General features: G+C 38.3%; 1 protein-coding gene and 1 pseudogene across 2 annotated transcripts; both read left to right on the forward strand.

Annotated features, from left to right (window-relative positions):
• Positions 1-3,706: 3,706 nt before the first annotated feature.
• LOC306848548 (heat shock 70 kDa protein-like) lies at positions 3,707-6,293 on the forward strand (annotated as a pseudogene). The gene is made up of 2 exons: positions 3,707-4,875; positions 5,635-6,293. The product of its transcript is annotated as a heat shock 70 kDa protein-like (transcript).
• A 5,547-nt stretch (positions 6,294-11,840) lies between these two features.
• On the forward strand, positions 11,841-20,509 carry LOC306848341 (phosphatidylinositol transfer protein beta isoform-like). Its single transcript, XM_079382828.1, has 11 exons — positions 11,841-11,907; positions 12,321-12,351; positions 12,559-12,704; positions 13,228-13,319; positions 13,513-13,520; positions 13,683-13,757; positions 14,357-14,440; positions 14,703-14,780; positions 16,392-16,499; positions 18,658-18,780; positions 19,600-20,509. The coding sequence occupies exons 1-11, from the start codon at positions 11,888-11,890 to the stop codon at positions 19,645-19,647; spliced, it is 813 nt and encodes a 270-aa protein (XP_079238954.1). The 5' UTR covers positions 11,841-11,887; the 3' UTR covers positions 19,648-20,509.
• Positions 20,510-21,204: the final 695 nt, after the last annotated feature.

Here is a 21,204-nt window from a genome sequence, read left to right on the forward strand (position 1 = left end):
GTAGGTTGGGGGACAGGGAGTGTTGTAGAAGGGGGATTTTCAATGGGAGAGAAGAAAAAAAATCTGAGCAAAGAGGGATGTGCACTTTTTGGAGCAGACACATTGGACAGTTGTGTAAAAAAGTAAAAGAAGGATAGATGTCATATATGGAGGCTGTAATACACTGAATCTGAGATTGATTTGAGTGACAGATGCTGTGCTCACTGAAAGCTATTCGAGGACTGAGAATATGAGAAATACTATGTGAAATACATAAAATAATAATGTTTAACCCATCATAATTACATAATGTACTTTTGTGATTCGTTTATAGAATATTTGATTCATTTGATTCTAAAATCTCTGTCCTGCAACAGACTTTTTTTACCCTATGGTGCATCCCACTCCCCCTTTTACATTGTGTGTATTCAGAGCGTGTGTTACTGTGTACCCATGGAGAGTTTGCAGGGAAACGTCAATAGAATATTCTGTTTATTTTTGTTTACATCAGAGAGGTTGGGAATTTGAGCTCTAAAGGGCAATTAAGCACAAATAAACATTCATTAGTTTTAAGTACGCTGACTCTGCTTAAAGAACACTTTCTTCTCCTCACACAGTAAACATAGCAGTCTCCCGGCAGAGTAGAATTAAAAAAGGCCACTACTTTCCCACAGAATACCATCTTTAGGTAGGCTATAGGTTATGATGATGCGCTTGTTGTCATCAGAGATCAGCAGGGCTTTGTAACTTTAATGTGGTGTGCATTCAGTGTTAAACATAAAGAATGTTTCTAGCAAAAGACATGATATAAGCCATAGCCTCTTTTTTATATTTATGAGACAATCTGTAACATTTTCTTTAAATATTTTAATTTATTATTGTTTCAACCTCTAAGCAGTCTTAATGAGAAGAATACCTATGCAAGTGCATTCTTAAATATTAGAATTACTTTGGAAATAAAACCTGATTATTATTGTTGTTGTTGTTTTTTACAAATCACTTTTGATCTTTTTGGAAAGTGTGAAGTTGGCTGCTTACAATCACTGTTAATATGCATGCTGTCTATAAGCAGTAAGTGTGCCTTTCACTCATAATGACCAGATCCAGAGCAAGAATGAGTTGAACAGTGAAACAGCATTTACATGCAATAAATGAGCACAGCTGTTATAAATCATATTGGGTACTGAATTTTATGAGGATTATTTGCAGGTAAAATTTAATAGATTTGTTTTAATAGATTTTAGTTTTTAACTGTATTATGCGGCATACCAGATCTTAAAGTACCAACCATGGCAATACATGCTATCAGACTTCTTTAACAAATTGAATTGAGAGGTTGTTGTCTGTAATCAGACATTCTTAATATATAAAGCAAGAGATCCCATTAACTATTTAAAACTTTTTTTTTTGTATAAATATTTATCACATCATTTGAAATGTCCTAGAAAAACTTTGCAAGATTTACAAGGCCGTTATCTCTAATATAAACATGGCTATGTATGCTGTTTGAAGTTGTGAAATTACAAGAAATAATTTTTTCTAATGGTAAATATTCTCTTGCGGTTTTATGAACAGACAGGTGCATGTGACAAAAGAAACCATTGTCTCTCGTTCACGTGCCTTTAGTGCTTAACAAAACAAGTTAACCCTTAAGAATATAACAACAAACTAGGCAAACAATAGCTTTCATGAATACATTTGTTCTTAATTTATTTATGTTGTAAGCACGTTTGACTCACATCAGTGTTTATGAAAGAGATTTATGAATCAGTCAGTCATTCCAGGCATATCATTGATGCTCTGCCTCTGGATGATAATAAAGATATGTAAATTAATTATACCTGGGAAATTCATTATGCTGGAAAATTAAAAAAAAATCCAGCAATGAAATGGCAATAACAATCATCAAATATTATACAGTGTTTTGTTATTTATTTTAAATATTTTTTTTAAATGGCGTTGTAAAATTGACTGTCATAAATAGATCCAATCTGTGTTTAAGTTACAGATTAAGTAGATGACTGAATGCAGCCTACGTACAAGTAAACTTTTATTTATTTATTTTAAAGACAGGAACTATGGGCGGAACTTTCTGTGTTTTGATCGAGCTTTCGAGAATTGTTTAGAATGTGAAAGAATGAGACCGACTTCTGTATTTAAACAGCAGCATCATTGTTTCTGGACCAACTACAAATACTGGGAGAAAAGCGAAACTGACAACGACTTTCTCTGAGGAAATAAAAATAAAAATCTGCTGAAGAAGCTACAGCTCTACTACTACATCATTTTAAGGTAAGCATATTTCTATATCATTCTTGCTTAGTTTTTCTTTATTAATTAAATTACTATTAAGTGTAATCAGTAAACCTAATCACAGTATTTTTCTCAGACATGAAAATATTAAAATTATGTGTCATTCGTAACTCCTTGAAATAATCAATATACATTTTTTTAATTTTTAATGGAAAAGTGTTTTATGGTTGGTCACAATTGTGACCGGTGGGATAATGTGTATACTGAAATTAAATTATTTCTGTAGTCACCAAAATTCTTATATATCTCAGCCCAGTTATTAACCAATTTTAAACTGTTTCATCACATTCTACGGTTAATATTATACATAAAAAAAACTTTAAAAAAAAACTGAATAGGTATACTAAGACACAAAAAAAAAAAAAGTTTTTTATCTCACCGGTCACTATTGTTGCCATCAACATTTACTCATTCTGTGTCCACACTCAAAAAAACTGAATAATTGTGAATTCATATATGAGACCCTGGACCACAAATTGACTGGTGACTGGTATAAGTGTCCATTTTTTTAATTTGAGATTTATACATCATCTGAAAGCTGAATAAATAAGCTTTCCATTAATGCATGGTTTGTTAGGATATTTGGCCGACACAACTATTTGAAAATCTGGAATCTGAGGGTGCAAAAAAATCTAAATATTGAGAAAATCGCCTTTAAAGTTGCCCAAATTAAGTTCTTAGCATTGCATATTACTAAACAAAAATTAAGTTTAAATATATTTACGGTAGGAAATTTACTAAATATCTTCATTGAACATGATCTTTATTTAATATCCTAAGGATTTTTGGCATAAAAGAAAAATTTATAATTTTGACCCATACAATGTATTTTTGGCTATTCCTACAAATATACCACAACGACTTAAGACTGGTTTTGTGGTCCAGGATCACATATTAATACTAGACACCTTAAAGATAATGTGTACCAAAAACTTTGTTATATCTTTATGTTGACATACATTACTAGCCGTTCATTTTGGAGCTTTGATGCAGCCATCATCTGCTCAAGGTGCAAACAGGAAGTAAACTGCTCTGGTCATGTGACAATTTGCACTAAACGTGAGAACTGCACATATTTAATTGAGACCCTTTATTTTTTACATATTTGCAGAAAATGCACTAAAACACCAGTCAGTAAGATTTTTTAGAGCTTTATAAATGAAAAACTTCTTTACGGTCACTATTGTGACCAGTGGGATTAAATGGGGTAACTATAAAGATAACTAGCGTTTTCATATGTACAGGTATTAATAAACCTGTCTGGAACCTTCCTTAGACCTTCCTCTTTTATATTTTTATTTAGTAATTTCATATAATTTAATTTTTTGTACAATGTATAAATGTTTTATTTAATAATAAATGTTTACACGTTTTCCATTTTCTTATAGTTAGCTGTTACCAACCTGTGAAAAAGATGTCAGCTGCAAAAGGAGTTGCTGTTGGGATTGACCTGGGCACCACCTACTCCTGTGTGGGGGTGTTTCAGCATGGAAAAGTGGAGATCATCGCCAATGACCAGGGAAACAGAACAACACCCAGCTATGTTGCCTTCACGGACACTGAGAGGCTCATTGGAGATGCAGTTAAAAACCAGGTGGCCATGAACCCCAACAACACCGTGTTTGACGCCAAGAGGCTGATCGGCAGAAAGTTTGATGACAAGTTGTGCAGTCTGACATGAAGCACTGGTCTTTCCAAGTCGTCAGTGATGGAGGAAACCCGAAAGTTCAAGCTGAATACAAAGGAGAAAACAAGACATTTTACCAGATTTCCTCTATGGTCCTGGTGAAGATGAAGGAGATTGCTGAAGATTATCTGGGGCAGAAGGTGACAAATGCAGTTATCACAGTTCCTGCCTATTTCAATGACTCCCAGAGGCAAGCAACTAAAGACACTGGAGTAATCGCTGGACTGAATGTCCTGAGAATCATCAACGAGCCCACAGCTGCTGCCATTGCCTACGGCCTTGACAAAGGCAAAGCTTCAGATCGCAATGTCCTGATCTTTGACCTGGGTGGAGGCACCTTCGATGTGTCCATCCTGACCATTGAAGACGGCATCTTTGAGGTGAAGGCCACAGCTGGAGACACTCACCTGGGTGGGGAGGACTTTGACAACCGCATGGTGAATCACTTTGTTGAAGAATTCAAGAGGAAGCACAAGAAGGACATCAGTCAGAACAAGAGGGCCCTGAGGAGGCTGCGGACAGCATGTGAGCGAGCCAAGAGAACCCTCTCTTCCAGCTCTCAGGCCAGCATTGAGATCGACTCACTGTACGAGGGCATCGACTTCTACACGTCCATCACCAGAGCGTGCTTTGAAGGGATGTGCTCAGACCTCTTCAGAGGAACACTTGAGCCTGTGGAAAAAGCCCTGAGAGATGCCAAGATGGACAAGTCTCAGATCAATGACATTGTGTTGGTTGGAGGATCAACAAGAATCCCAAAGATCCAGAAGCTTCTGCAGGATTTCTTCAACGGCAGAGACTTGAACAAGAGCATCAACCCAGACGAGGCAGTGGCTTATGGTGCTGCGGTTCAAGCCGCCATCCTCATGGGAGACACATCTGGAAATGTCCAAGACAATGTCCGGGCAGCATCACTTCCTGGTTCGGGAACTGCACTATGCAGGACAGACGAGCCCTCCAGAGGGTGGTGCGTTCAGCGGAACGTACCATTCACACCGAGCTCCCTGACCTGCAGGAGATCTACAGCAAGCGGTGCCTGACCAGGGCCAGGAAGATAGTGAAGGACCTCAGCCATCCCAACAATGGACTCTTTTCTCTGCTGCGTTCAGGGAGACGCTTCCGCTCCATGAAGGCGAACACAGAGAGAATGAGGAGGAGCTTCTTCCCGCAGGCCATTCGGAGTCTTAACCTCTCTCCACTCTAAGCACACCCCACACTTCCACTTTGCACATTTTCAAATACAATCTGCACTAATGTGTAGAAGGTTACGTAAGGATAAATGAGTGGGATTTACATACCATTTGTCTTTTGTCTTTAGTATCCTTTTACTCACTTATACACTTTACTGCACTGCACAGCACACGGACACTTTATCACTGACATACACTTTACTTTTTATAGAATCTATATAGAATCATATTCTATTTTTTATTCTTCATATCTATTTTTATTCTCATATCTATTTTTTATTTAATTTTATTGCTAGTTTATTTCTGTATATATGTTTACTGTACTTTTTCTATTTGTATTTTTGTAAACTTGAGGTTTTTCTTAAATTTGTTGGACAATTTGTTGGACAGTCGTACAATACATTTCACTACATGTCGTACTATGTATGTATATGTATGTGACAAATAAAATTTGAATTTGAAGACTTGTTGCTTCTGGATGTGGCTCCACTATCCTTGGGCATTGAGACAGCAGGTGGAGTCATGACGGCCCTCATCAAACGCAACACCACCATCCCCACCAAACAGACCCAGATCTTCACCACCTACTCAGACAACCCGGTGTCCTGATCCCGCAGATCGAAGTGACCTTTGACATCGATGCCAACGGAATCCTAAATGTGTCCGCGGTGGACAAAAACACTGGAAAAGAGAACAAGATCACCATCACCAATGACAAGGGCAGACTGAGTAAAGAGGAGATTGAGAGGATGGTGCAGGGAGCAAACAAATACAAAGCTGAAGATGATCAGCAAAGAGAGAGGATTTCTGCCAAAAATGCCTTGGAGTCTTAAGCCTTCAACACGAAGAGCAGTGTGGATGATGAGAACCTGAAAGGAAAGGTCAGTGAGGACGACAAGAAGAAAGTTATTGAGAAATGTAACGAGGCTGTCAGCTGGCTAGAGAACGACCAGCTGGCTAAAAAAGAAGAGTATGATCATAAGCTTAAGGAGCTGGAGAAGATCTGCAACCCAGTCATCACCAAGTTATATCAGGGAGGGATGCCAGCTGGAGGCTGTGGAGCTCAGACACGTGGCAATTCAGGGGCCAGTGCTCAGGGGCCAACTATTCAGGAGGTGGATTAGGTATGATATGGGCAATGTAATTGATTTTGTTCAGGTTTTCTTCTTAATTCCAGTTACATCATTTATTGTTTAAGAATTTTTGGACCATTTCTTTTTGAATGTTGCTGTGGACCACCACTGCTGAATCTCTAGTGCATTGTATGCTGCATTTTGTTTTTGTGGAGAAGATTATAATATTGTTCAAAGATTGCAGCTGAACATTCAAATTTACATTTGAAAGATTGCATATAAAATGTATTTTTGTTAGATATATCTGTTCTGCCACATGTTATAAGAAATGCTAATGTATACACGTATAAGACTGCTAATGGTATTTCATGTATTATCTGCACTTAATGAAATAAATAGAAAGTGTTCAGCATGCTGACTGTTGACATGTGGAATTGTGAATCTGTGTGCATTCCAATTGTAGGCATTAATGTTGTGTCATATTCTATATGAAGTGTTTTTTGTTCAAGACTCTGAACATTCTCAATAAATTATTAAAAATGTAACAAATGTTAAGATGTTTCTTACTTAATGTTCTTAAATGTATGCATGCCTAACACTGATTGACTTGCCTAAGATACTGTAACTCCATTTTCAATTCTGTCAATGATTACTTACTTGATTATTACTGAACAGTGAAATGTATAAATGTGTCTATCTGTGGATTACATAACATGAAGGTAAAATAATTGTACTGATGCCAAAGTGTGGTTACAGCAGTCTGGGTTTAGTAAAAAACAAACCAAACAGAAACTATTAAAATGAACTAAATACAGTATTGTAAGTAGCAAGTTAATCAGACTCACCTTATATTTTTATTTATCTTAAAGGGACAGTTTACCCCAAAAAATAATAAATCTGTGATCATTTACTCATCCTCATGTCATTACAAACCTGTATGAGTTTCATTTTGGAAGTCACAAAAGTGATTGTTTACCAACATTCTTTGAAATATAGATTTGTAATTAAATAAGAGTTGCATAAATGAACAGAATGGCCAAACTACCCTTTAAGATTTCATTGGGAGATTTACCCCCGGGTTCACAGACAAGGCTTAAGCCTAGTCCTAGACTAAAATGTAAATCTGAACTGTTTCAACTGAAAGAAACTTGCACTGACTGATCATAAACCATGTCAGTGCTTTTGTTTTGTCTTAAGATGAACACCAGTAATGCTTTTTCTAAGGCATGTTTATAAAAATGACTTAAATGTCGTAATTAAACTATGGCTTAATCCTGGTAAACCCTGTCTGTGAAACCGGGCCTATATCAAATTCAAATTTTATTTGTCACATACATATACATACATAGTACGACATGTAGTGAAATGTATTGTACGACTGTCCAACAAATTGTCCAACAAAATTAAGAAAAACCTCAAGTTTACAAAAATACAAATAGAAAAAGTACAGTAAACATATATATATATATATATATATATATATATATATATATATATAGAAATAAACTAGCAATAAAATAAAATAACAAATAGATATGAGAATAAAAATAGAATATGATTCTATATAGATTCTATAAAAAGTAAAGTGTATGTCAGTGATAAAGTGTCCGTGTGCTGTGCAGTGCAGTAAAGTGTATAAGTGAGTAAAAGGAATACTAAAGACAAAAGACAAATGGTATGTAAGTCCTACTCATTTATCCTTACGTAACCTTCTACAAATTAGTGCAGATTGTAATGAAAATGTGCAAAGTGGAAGTGTGGGGTGATGTGATTATAGTGGAGAGTGGTTAAGACTCCGAATGGCCTGCGGGAAGAAGCTCCTCCTCATTCTCTCTGTGTTCGCCTTCATGGAGCGGAAGCGCCTCCCTGAACGCAGCAGAGAAAAGAGTCCATTGTTGGGATGGCTGAGGTCCTTCACTATCTTCCTGGCCCTGGTCAGGCACCGCTTGCTGTAGATCTCCTGCAGGTCAGGGAGCTCGGTGTGGATGGTACGTTCCGCTGAACGCACCACCCTCTGGAGGGCTCGTCTGTCCTGCATAGTGCAGTTCCCGAACCAGCAAGTGATGCTGCCCGTCAGGACGCTCTCGATGGTGCAGGTGTAAAAAGTCTTAAGCACCCGAGAGGGAAGTCTAAAGTCCCTTAAGCGTCTCAGATGGTACAGACGCTGCCTGGCCTTCTTCACCAGGGTGCTGGTATGACAGGACCAAGTCAAGTCCTGCGTGATGTGAACACCCAGGTATCTGAAGCTGTCCACTCTCTCCACTGGAGTCCCGCTGATCGTGATCGGCTGGTATGACCGCTCCTGCTTTGTACTGAGACTATTATATGCACTATTATCAATTACAAAAGCGGGATTACAAACAAACTTTTCATTGAAACAAACAAAATTCAAAATTAAATTGAGAAAAAAGACATTCATATAGCTATATATCTGTGGCATAAAAGTAATCTCTCAAAAAGGAAAGATACCTTTAAATGTAAGGTATTGAAATATTGTGTTACTCCCTAAAAAGTGACAAATTGGATTACAGTTAAAGTAAGTTAAATTACTTTTGTGTTACTTTTTCTCACATAGGCTGGGCTTGCTTGTTTATTTTTATTATTGAAAATATCTGTTATATCTGTTTCAAGCTATTGTAAAAGCCTTTTCACACGCCTCAAACACACCTTTCAGCTGTGCTGTCATTCTGGATTGCATGAACTATCTATCTATCTATCTATCTATGCGTCTATCTATGCGTCTATCCATCCATCCGTCCGTTTATCGATCTCTATCTCTCTATCTATCTATGCGTCTATCCATCCATCCATCCGTCTATCGATCTCTATCTATCTCTCTATCTATCTATCTGTTCGTCCACCCATCCATCCATCCATCCATCCGTCTATCTATCCGTCCATCCGTCCGTCCAGCCATCCATCCATCCGTCCGTCCGTCCGTCCATCCATCCATCCATCTATCTATCTATCTATCTATCTATCTATCTATCTATCTATCTATCTATCTATCTATCTATCTATCTATCTATCCATCCGTCCATCCGTCCATCTATATATCTGTCTGTCCATCTGTCCGTCCGTCCCTCTATCTATCTATCTATCTATCTATCTATCTATCTATCCGTCCGTCCGTCCGTCCGTCCATCCATCCATCTAAAGTGGTTCCCAACCACTTTCCTGGAGGCCCCCCAACACTGCACATTTTGCATCTCTCCTTTGTCTGACACACCCATTTCAGGTCTTGGAATCTCTACTAATGAGCTGATGATCTGAATCAGGTGTGTTTGATTAAGGAGACATGGAAACATGCAGTGTATGGGAGCCTCCAGGAACATGGCTGGGAACCACGGATCTATCTAGGACATTGGTCTCAAACTCAATTCTTGGAGGGCCACAGCTCTGCACAGTTTAGCTCCAACCCTAATCAAACACACCTGATCCATCTAATCAATGTCTTCAGGATCATTAGAAAATTCCAAGCAGGTGTAATTTGGAGCTGGTTGAAGCTCAACTGTGCAGAGCTGTGGCCCTCCAGGAACTGAGTTTGAGACCACTGATCTAGGACAAAGATTTGAAGGAACATTTTTCAGGCTTGCAGATCATCCTAAACCAGCCAAGACCAGAAAATGTAAACTGTTATTATTTTCCTCAGGGTAGAAGTAAATGAAGAAAGATTGAGGAGGGCGATATTACTAAGGAAACAGAAGAATCCTCTCTAATGTTTAATTAATGACAGATAGCGCCATGGATTTTAATAGAGATAGGGTAGGATACAGAATATTAATAAAGTACATATATACTACTGCAGTGGTTCTCAAACCTCTCCATGAAGTACCCCCAGCACTGCACATTTTGAATGTCTTCCTATATCTGACACACCCACTTCAGGTCTTGCAGTCTCCACGAATGAGCTGATGAGTTGAATCAGGTGTGATAGATGAGGGAGACAGGGCTGGGGGTACTCCAGGACAGGTTTGAGAACCACTGCACTGGATTAAGTGAAAGGATTTAATATAGAATAAGGATGCTCTAGCCAGGGGTGTCAAACTCAGTTCCTGGATGGCCGGAGCCGTGCAGAGTTTAGATGCAACCCTAATTAAACGCATCTGATCCAGCTAATCAAGTCCTTGGCAGTCGTGGACTAATGGATAGAGAGTTGGACTTGTAACTCAAAGGTTGTGGGTTCAAGTCTCAGGTCTGGCTGGGATTGTAGGTGGGGGGAGTGAATAACGTAACTGCTCCCCGGGCACTGCAGCATTGGCTGCCCACTGCTCCGGGTGTATGTTCACTACTGTGTGTACACTTGCACGGGTTAAATGCAGAGCATAAATTATGAGTATGGGTCACCATACTTGGCCACACACCCCTTTCCTTTCCCCTTCAAGTTTATTTGAAAACTACATGGTTAGTGTGTTTGATTAAGGTTAGAGCCAAACTCTGCAGGGCTGCGGGCCTCCAGGAACTGAGTTTGACACCTCTGCTCTAGGACAGGGGTAGGCGTGGTCCTGGAGTGCTGCTGTCCTGCAGAGTTTAGCTAATCAAACCATAATCCTGTCCTGGCCAAATTACCTCTACTGGCCTCTACCATGGCCTCCTAATAATCCCCATACACTTGATTGGCTCTATGACTCTCTCTCCTCTCCACCTGTAGCTGGTGTGTGGTGAGCGCACTGGCGCCGTTGTAGTGTGGCTACCGTCGCATCATCCAAGTGGATGCTGCACACTGGTGGTGGTTGAGGAGAGACCCCCCCCCACACACATGATTGTAAAGCGCTTTGGGTGTACAGCAATACACAATAAAGCGCTATATAAATGCATCATTCATTCATTCATTCATAATCAAACACACCTGAACCAGGCAGGTGAGGGTTTTTTTTTTTCAGGGTTGGAGCTAAACTCTGCAGGACATCGGCACTCCAGGACCAACGTTGCCTACCCCTGCTCTAGGCCAGTGGTTCCCAAACCTGTACTGGAGGCCCCAGGTATGTTTGTATGTATGTGTAAATTGGGCGTGTCTGATTAGGGAGACATACAAAATGTGCAGGGCAGGGGGTCCTCCAGGACAAGTTTGGGAACCACTGCTCTAGGCCAGGCATCCTCAAATCTGACCCACTCCTGCAGAGTTTAGCTCTAACCCTAATCAAACACACCTAAGCATGCTAATCAGTCTTCAAGATTATTAGAAAATCACAGGTAGGTGAGTTTGATCAGGGTTGGAGCTAAAATCTGCAGCAGATTGGACCTCCAGGGCAAGATTTGAGGAACCCTGTTGTAGGCTATTCCAGATTTTAGGGGCCAATCTGGAGGAGCTAAACACGCAACGCCAGGTGGGACTTTCGGAGATGGAATGGGATGGAGCATCAAATAATTATATAATATATGGATGGATATGTGAGAGAGGCAAGAGGGAAAAACTGATTATAAACAAATCATGACTGCATAACAGCAAAAGTAGGTGGCGATATGCACAAAGAATGCAACACAAGATAGTGTCATGACTATCCCACGAAATTCCCTTCCCATCATGGTCTCCCTGCTCAGACCCCAGAGTGTCCTCCTCACGCCCCTCTCCGCTGCTGACGCGCGGGGCTCACTTCCGGCGACCGCAGTCTGTTGTTGAGTGCACCGTTCTGTCCAGAGTCGGGATGGTACTCATCAAGCAATAGTGAGTGGCTTTTACTGTTTACATTAACTGGCTTCAGTTGCGCTATGTTTTACAGTCCGGACTGCCGTATTTTAAGCAATTTTCCATATGGCATAATAAACGGATGGTTTTAAGCCCGTGATTTGGACGGGCGCTAGCCGCTTAGCCTGCCTGATACAGCATTATAGTGTGTTTAATGGACCGCGTCTCCACCAACGCCGCTATTCATCAGCGCATGATAGGATGAGTGTTTAATACGAGTAATATATTGAGTTCAGACTCCGCTGAGTGTTAAAGTGCCGGTTTATTGGAAAATAAAGCGGGGCCAGCTAACGACACGCCCGTTATACAGGCGCGGCGTGATGCAGTGCCCATGATCTGAGAGAAATAATGCTTCAGAGCTGCTTTTAACCTCTGTTTACTTCTCTTTTCAGCCAGGTGCTGTTGCCGTGTTCGGTAGAAGAGGTAAGGGTCACTGCTTCTACAGTAACCGGCTGCTGTGTCTTCAGTGCTCAATGGGGATCTGTGTTCCTGCTTAAGCAAATATTTAGACAGCTCCCTTCACTATAATGGAGTCAGCAGCACCTCTTCTGCATTACATTGTTTGTTTCTATTGTGCTGTGGACAGTTGCCATGAGTTATTTATGTAACACTCCCTCGCCCCTCTCTCAGTACCAGGTTGGCCAACTGTACTCGGTTGCAGAGGCCAGTAAGAACAACACAGGGGGAGGAGAAGGCATCGAGGTCCTCCGAAATGAACCTTACGAGAAAGATGGAGAGAAGGGCCAGTACACCCACAAGATCTACCACATACACAGGTGAGAGCATGTGTAAGTAAGACTGTGATCGCAGAACCGTTGTAATAGGAAACTCTGGCAGCGACATCTACTGTTACTATTCTATTGAAATATACACTACCGTTAACTTGGGGTCAGTATTTGTATTTATTTTTTAAAGAAAAAGTTTAGGTTTTCATTGAATTGTTCAGACATATTAGTAAAGACTTCTACATTGTTACAAAATGATCCACTTCAAATAAATGCTGTTTTTGTTTTACTTTGTTCATCAAAGAATCCTAAAAATATGTATCGCAGTTTCCACAGAAATATTAAGCAACACAACTGTTTTCGACATTGTTTATACGTTTAACGTGCTGCATTTCGATTGAAGTTTATAAAATTATTCTAATATACAAGCTAATATAAAAAAAACATTGTTAGAGAAGACAAGCATTTGTGTAATTGGTCTTCTGAGTATTATAATTAATGGCATGCAGCCCTTGTTGACTTCTGTTTTATTCTATTCACCAGTAATATTATGAATATTAATTTTCTCTTACAGCAAGGTTCCTGGTTTTATTCAGATGTTTGCTCCCGAAGGAGCCCTGGTTTTTCATGAGAAGGCATGGAACGCCTACCCATACTGTCGCACTAGTTAGTAAATGCTAATTATTATGTGCATGTGTGAGTAAATGATTATATGAATGAGTGTATAATTCTACCCTTTTCTTTTGCATTTAATGCATTGTTAAATTATTGATCTATACAAAACAAAAATCCCTTTTCTCATCATCAATATCATTGTTCTCTTCATTCCCATGACTGAATCGATCGTGGAACACCGCAGTCGTTACAGTAAGTGTATTTTTGAAATCATCACGCTCCGATCATTCTAGACCGCTCACAGGTTGTATTTGCTGAATCAGAGTTTAGTCTGCATGTCTCACTGTTTTGATCTAAACATTATTAAAAATGGATTCCGTTTGTAAAGCTTTCCTTGTGCTTTTTGCTTTTCAGAATGAATACATGAAGGATGACTTTTTCATTAAGATTGAAACCTGGCATAAACCAGACACGGGAACAACTGAGAATGTGAGTGTTAATACACAGTGATGCCAAAATAACTTTCATGCATGCAGCACAAATGCAGTCGTTAATAAAGCATTAGAATCTGCTGTTGCTTAATTAAGATGGATGGTTGATGAATGAACTTGTGCATTAATTAGATTTTGTTATTAAGGAACATGGTAATTTTGATAAGACATTCCTGTATTATGGACTTCACAGTCTTTAATTACCAAGTTTAGCCATTGTCACTGATTACAGGCTTTATTCACGGTTGACGCAAGAATAGAAAAGAGGTCTGACTTGCCTTGTTTGTTCATACAAACGTTATCTGATCCTGCTGTAGGAAAAGGGCGATTTGAGACTAAAGGTCTCTGGACACTGAGTCTGAAATTTTCACACGTTAAAAAATAAATACGACCTCACGTTTGCACACTGCCTCCGAAACTTTCGTCCAAAAAAATTTGGATCAGGTTCGATTTTCGCATCCGTAGCATGCATTTTGATAGGATGGGGAATACAAAACTGAAAAACGCGTGCAAAAATTTCGGACTCTGTGTGCAATGACCTTAAATCCCACTGAAACTACGCCTTTATTTTAATGCTCTATTCTTCCTCTCATGCAGCCTCATGGTCTTCCCCCTGAGGAGTGGGAGGATATTGAGATTGTGCCAATCGATATAGCTGATCGCTCTCAGGTGGATGATCTGGTGAGTTGAATTAGAAAAGTTAATTTTTGTCTTTCTGTGAAACTGTAGATCCAGAATTTGTATTAGTGCTAAAGACGCTCTATACAGTCTTAATCTTATTCTGCTTCATTTTCCACTTTGAGTTCATTAAAATCCTACAGATTGAAATCAAATCACAAGCACAGATTCCTCTATTGACCTACTGTTTTGCTTTTTTATTTCTCCTCTTCCTTCCTCATCCACTCCCATTCATCCCTCCATCTCCGTTTCATTCGTCTGTCAGGACTATAAACCAGAAGAGGACCCTGCAATCTACCACTCGGAGAAAACTGGCAGAGGGCCTCTGGGACCTGAATGGAAGGTACACAACCATGCCATATTCCCATGTATGCATTTTGAAACCCAACAGGTCTTTTATTAACCCTTAGCGAGCTGCCTTGATGAATGCTGCATATCTATAGGAAACGCACAGTTCCATAGGTGTGGTCACATTTTGGTGAATTTGGCAAGGAGTAAGGTCCTTTGCCCATTGTCAATAGTGTAGTGAGTGACGTATGATGCACACACAGAATTCACTTTCACACCAAATCCACGTGGGGAAATCTTTTGTCCTCATGCAAAATTCCAGATCGTGTGGGTTTCTGTTGAAATAACTGGATTTTGTCTGTGCAAATTCAGTGAACAATTGTAAAATGTGACTGCAGCATCCTACAAATTTGTTAACTGGTGAAAATCCTTCTTTATGCCTGAGTTAGTTAGATTTTTGTTTATCAAAGGTAAACTTTAAAAATCTTTTCTGTATATGTGACCCTGGACCACAAAACCAGTCTTAAGTGTCAATTTTTCGACATTGGAATAAATAAGCTTTCCATTGACGTATGGTTTGTTGGGATCAGGCAATATTTGGCTGAGATACAACTATTTGAAAAACTTGTTAACTTAAAAAAACTTAAAAATTAAGTCTTGAAATTTACAAAATATCTTCATGGAACATGATCTTTACTTAATATCCCAATCATTTTTGTAATACAAGGAAAAATCTATAATTTTGACCCATACAATGTATTTTTGGCTATTGCTACAAATATACCCCAGCCACTTAAGATTGGTTTTGTGCTCCAGGGTGTTGGAAACTCGGAAGCAAAGACCAGGAGACTCTTGGGTATCTTCAGCAGAGTTCTTTATTGAGAACGTGCTGCAGTCATCAAAAGCCTAACAAAGGCCGTGTTACATTGTAGTTTATATGCATTTAGGGGGCAGTGCTTAGGAATGGAGACAAAGCACCTGGGTGATGACCTTTAAGCATGCAAATTAAGTATTCAGGTATAGCAACATGCCCCATTTATCCAGTCCTAATCCAATCAGCATAACTATTCAAAGACGGGGGCAGGGGCACCAAGAGCCATTACAAACAAAAGATGAGCGTCTCCGTCAGCTGGCTCATTTGACTTACAATGAGAACAGTAACTGGCAGGAACCTCTTGCTACAAACTTTGTTTAACAATCATTCATCTGACGTAATCATCTTTACCATTAATGCTAAATGCATAAAATCACCTGAAAGTTAAATACGTTGTAAGGACATAGGATCAGTAGATCTAAGACAGATTCTTAAATTTGTAATCCCACAAGGGTCTTTATTGGTTAAATAACTAATGGTTTAGTTTTTTTTTTTTTTTTTTTTTCTTTCCTCCCCCCACTTGATTTTCGCCTCAAATATATCTGTGGTGGCTGACATGGTAGTAGAGTAACAGTTTTTCTTTTTAATTACAGTAAACTATTTTTTTATTGATACTTTTAAGATCGAAAGAAGATTATTGAAATCAACATTTCTCTTGCCTGGCATAGCTAATGTTGTCATTCAGTCTTGTATGCTTTGTTTCTGTTCTTATTGATTGTATTGAACTATCCAAATGAGTGATCATCTACAAAATCTGTTTCTCAAGTACCCACCCCTCTCTGTCTCTTGCAGAAAGAGCTTCATAATGGTAACTGTCCCTACATGACCGCATACAAGCTGGTGACGGTTCATTTTCGCTGGTGGGGTCTGCAGGGACGTGTGGAGAACTTCATTCATAAGGTGATCCATCAGCATAGAAGACTTCAATATGGCACCAGCACAAAAAGGCTCAACTTTCTCTTTTATACTGTACTGGTTGACTTTCACCAACAGCTCATCGGAGTCAGAGAAATGTTTCCATGATATATCCCTATAGATACTTGCGGATTATCTGCATAAACCACAAAAAAAAAGAGGAAAATCCATCCCTGAACTGCTCAATTTTTACATCAGAAACAAATGCTATCATATTGGCATTGCATTACATGAAGACTATGCAACAGAGAAATGTTCTTAGGGCTGGGTATCGTTCAAAATTTTTCGATACCGATACCTCGAGTTCGATACCGGTTCCTGAACGATACTTTTTTCGATACCAGTTTTATGAAATCAGTTTTAATAAGATTACATTATCTCAAAAAAATATTTTTTAATGTTGATATTTATACAGACTCAAAGCCTCATCTCCTGAGCCACTGCACAAAGGAACAAAATCTATCCAACACAATAAATAAATAATTTTAATAAAGTTCAAATTGTTTTCAGTTTACACATCTGTTAGGCTACGTTTACATTAGTGCGTGTTCATTTTAAAACACATCATCATTTCTAGGTTGTTAAAGACTTCAAGAAATTTAAAATCTTCATCCACTTTCATAAGTGGGTGTTTTATTTTCTTTCACAATATGTTTTATTGTTATTAACTTCTGGTGTAGTATGTCAAATTATTTGAATTCATAAAAACAACTTAGTTTATTTCTTCTTAAAATAGCCTAATGAAAGCCTAATTTTATTTTTCCTCAGAAATTCTGTGTTCTGTATCTGGTTTTCAAATGAAGACATAAAACATTAATTTAATTTCTTTAAATTATTGAAAATCAAAGTTGATTTATTTTGGCAAACAAAGGGGGTTTACTATTAAAATTAAAACTGTTGTGTGATAATTTCAAAAAAAAAAAAAAAAAATTAAGTTTTAATAATTTTAATAGTAGCCTAGTAGTAGCAGTATGTACTGTCTGCTGAACAATATTAATATATTTCTGCCGCAGTGTCTTCCAAGTGAAACCGAACTTTTATTTTTACGAGTTTCCGGGAATACCTTTACAGTTCTGTGTGTATATGATATGACTCAAGTTTTACTCAAATCAAACTGTAAAATGCTCATTAATTGACTCTCACAGCAGTTCTGGAGATGTTGTTCATGTGTTTATGTCCTCATTTAGTGAGGCGGCAGGCGCTGAAATGACCGCGAGCGTCACGCGAGCTTCAGTCTGTGTATAATAAACAATCCGCGCGATATAGAGAGCGGGCTGCTCCGTGCGCTTTCGAAACGCTCTCGCGGATGTCAAACACTGATCTATCAGCGCCGCGCCGCTTCTAGTCAAACACACCTACTGCTAAAGGATTATTGGCTCACTGACGGTGATGAGATTAACCCCTTAGGTATCGAAATTTGGTACCGAACGACAAGACGTTTTTCGATACTCGGTGGTATCGAGGCAATTCGGTCGGTGCCTAAAAAGTATTGAACTCGATACCCAGCCCTAAATGTTCTTATTACAATTTACAAAGTCCTGTCTTCAAGCAGTGTCATAAAAAATGATCACCCAGCACTTTTACAAACTGCTGGGACTACAGGGTCATAAATGTAATATCTGGTTTTGTTGGATGCCTGGGCACTGCTGAATGACAACAAAAGAGGCTTTATCAGCAGACCTCAAAATTTGCACTATACCTCCTATGGAACTAAAGGCAATTCATTCCTATATTAATAACAAACAAAATGGAATCTGTATACTGTGAAGTATGAACAAACTACATGAAACCAGATTTTTTTAATACCTACTGCTGAATGGACCGTTCCAGGCTGGCAAAAAAGTTTTTAATACAAGGAGAAGATCCACCAGTATGTTCATATTATGTGCTTTATAAGTACTAATAAACAAGCAATAAGCTAGTAACTAATAAGCAACTGATTAATATTGCGACTTGGTCCATAAACTAAAGTCTTACCCAAATTTTCTCACCATGAAAATAGCCACAGAAGCTGGCATAGTGTTAAAAAAACAAACAAACCGTGTTGTATAATTTTGGTGATTTGACCGCTCTTGTTAGGTCTTTATTCATGCTGTTGTACTAATGTCAACCCCCATCTCTCTCTCTCTCTGTGTTTGAGTAGCAGGAGAAAAGGCTTTTCACTAATTTCCATCGGCAGCTCTTTTGTTGGCTGGACCGCTGGGTGGACCTCACTATGGATGACATTCGTAGGATGGAGGAAGAGACACAGAGGGAGCTGGACCAGGTGTGTGTTTCTGTAGAAACCGTGCAATGCAGTTCTTCCCACATCAGCAGAATGACTGCAGGACATTATAAATTACGGAGAAGATTAATGGAGATTATTTATACCTGCAATTACGGTCTTACCAGTTTTGTGTGACATAAAGCTAGACTCTTGTGCGCTCACGAAGGCTGCATTTATTTGATCAAAAATACAGTAATTTCTCCTTTTCTCTATACTGATAATGTATTTATTTTTTTTCTAGCTTGCTTTATAACACTTTACAATGTTTCCTCATTTAATTTTAGGTAACTACATTAGAAGCACTTTTAATTGTTAGTTCATGTTAACTAAGACACTTAATATCAACATTTACTAATACATTCAAATTATAAGTTGTATGTTAATAATTTTCAATAGACTTGTGCTAACATGAACTGACAAAGTTGTATTTTTATTAGCTAATGTTAATCAAAGATTCAGAAATGCTTTAACAAATTTACTGCTCATTGTTAATTAATTTTAGTTAATGCATGAACTAACATTGACTAATGAAACCTTACTGTAAAGTGTTACTGAAACTTGTTAAAAACCGATGTGCTGCGGATTAATATTTTTGCGGAAAATCACAATTTTTTTTACTTTGAATAGGGGAAAAAAAAAAACTTGGAAAAAAAAAATAGAAATCTTTTATAACATTGTAAATGTCTTTACTGTCAATTTTGTTTAATGTCTCCTTACTGAATAACTTTTTAATTTCTTGTAAAAAAAAATCTTACCACAAACGTAATGGTAGTTGCATGCAACAGATTATTAAATCTGTGTTTTTTATTTTATTTTCAGATGCGTAGCCAAGGGTCTGTGCGAGGGATGAAAGCAGGCGAGGACTAGGGAGAGCCAAAAAAGAATGGAAGAAACAAAATAGGGGCTACTTTTTATTTTACCTCCTCCAGTCCTCATGGCCAATCACAACGTGCCACATCATCAAGCCCTTCCAAACAGGAAACTGTCATCCCCTACCCAGGACATGTCCATTACCATGAGTGTGAATGCATTAGCGAATGTGCACAGTATGCATGTGTATCCGTGGTTTGTGCAGTCTGACTTTAAACCTCATCATTTGCTGCCAAATTCGTTTGGATTCACTTAAGCTATGTTAAGTGATACCGGCATTTCTTTTTATAATTAAGTATTATAACTGTTTAATGGTTTTTGGTTCATTTTGCAACCATCAGCTTTTTACTGAGTACGCCAGTGAAGTAACGAATCCCAAGCCCGTTCCACAGAGAGTCTGAGGAAACATTTCACTACATGTATTTTGACCATAAATAAATGACTAAGTAATTTACTTCTTAATTCTGTTAAATTTGTCATGTTCAGGAAATATCGGTGGAACTTGTATACGCCTCAAGAGGTAGGATCACTGATGTCAGAATAAAGAGTAATTGAGATTAAAGGGAAACAGAAGGCTTGTTAAACTCATGCGGCTTAAAGCATAACGGTTTTCTGGTTTTAGTTACGGTGGTCTTTTGGGTTTGGTTCTGCACTGATTGCAGTGTGATGTCATTGAGAGCAGTGGATGGATATGGTTTCATTTTTAAACTGTGTAAGAGCCTTGAAACCCCTCCCACCTTTGACTGACATACCACAGGCCACGCCCCTCTGCTCAGGTGGGGCTGGTCTGAATTTTTGGAGAATGAAGTACAATTTACAATACTGTAACAAATAAAAGAAAACATCATTGACTACCATGACCTGTTTGCATCTGTTTCTTCTGCGCTTTATGGAGTTAATATCAAGCTTTTGGTCTTTTGCGAGACCAAAAATGGCAAGTTATGTTTCTATAGAATAATAACAAGCACGATTTAACCATAAATAATGATTAATTGTGATTCATGACTTGATTTAAATTATTATAATTTTTTGCATGTAACCAAACTGAAAATAAAGCATGTTGCTATTTATGTGAGTTTAGATTAAATCCTCAATCTGGTTATGGCTATATATATATTATATATATGATCTCGCTCTCAGTGATCAACAGCTTCCCCTAGTGATTGGGTTTTGTACTGTCTTTAGTACAGAATAATAGACAATTAAAGCTGATAAGCTCCTTGTCACATCATCATGTGATAATTAATTAGCCTTGAACCTTTTAAAGCGTCAGAAAGTTCTGTGGACTGATATATACAACGCATTTCAAAAGTAAATTTTAAATGTCTCGCAACTTTTTAAATGATTTTTTGACTGATTTGTTTGCTAAGCAGCCCATTATTAAACAAATGATCTCTTTCAGACAATATGGAGCCGCAGTGAACACAGCAAAGGATGTACAGGTAAGCTCAATGACAAACTACAGTAAAACTCATAAATCCAAGGCACTCGAGTAGTGTGAAAAAATTAAAAAGCCTTCATACACATGGCTTTAGAGTTTAGTTTTTGTCAATT

This window comes from Barbus barbus, assembly GCF_936440315.1.
Source record: "Barbus barbus genome assembly, chromosome: 3".
NCBI classification, from domain to species: Eukaryota; Metazoa; Chordata; class Actinopteri; order Cypriniformes; family Cyprinidae; genus Barbus; species Barbus barbus.

What these genes read in the sequence shown, in the direction of transcription:
- LOC306848341 (XM_079382828.1), top strand. Translation starts at nt 11,888, where the DNA reads ATGGTACTCATCAAGCAATA. An exon ending in ATGGTACTCATCAAGCAATA is followed by an intron (nt 11,908 to 12,320) that starts GTGAGTGGCTTT and finishes TTCTCTTTTCAG; the next exon opens with CCAGGTGCTGTTGCCGTGTT. An exon ending in CACAGAGGGAGCTGGACCAG is followed by an intron (nt 18,781 to 19,599) that starts GTGTGTGTTTCT and finishes TTTTATTTTCAG; the next exon opens with ATGCGTAGCCAAGGGTCTGT.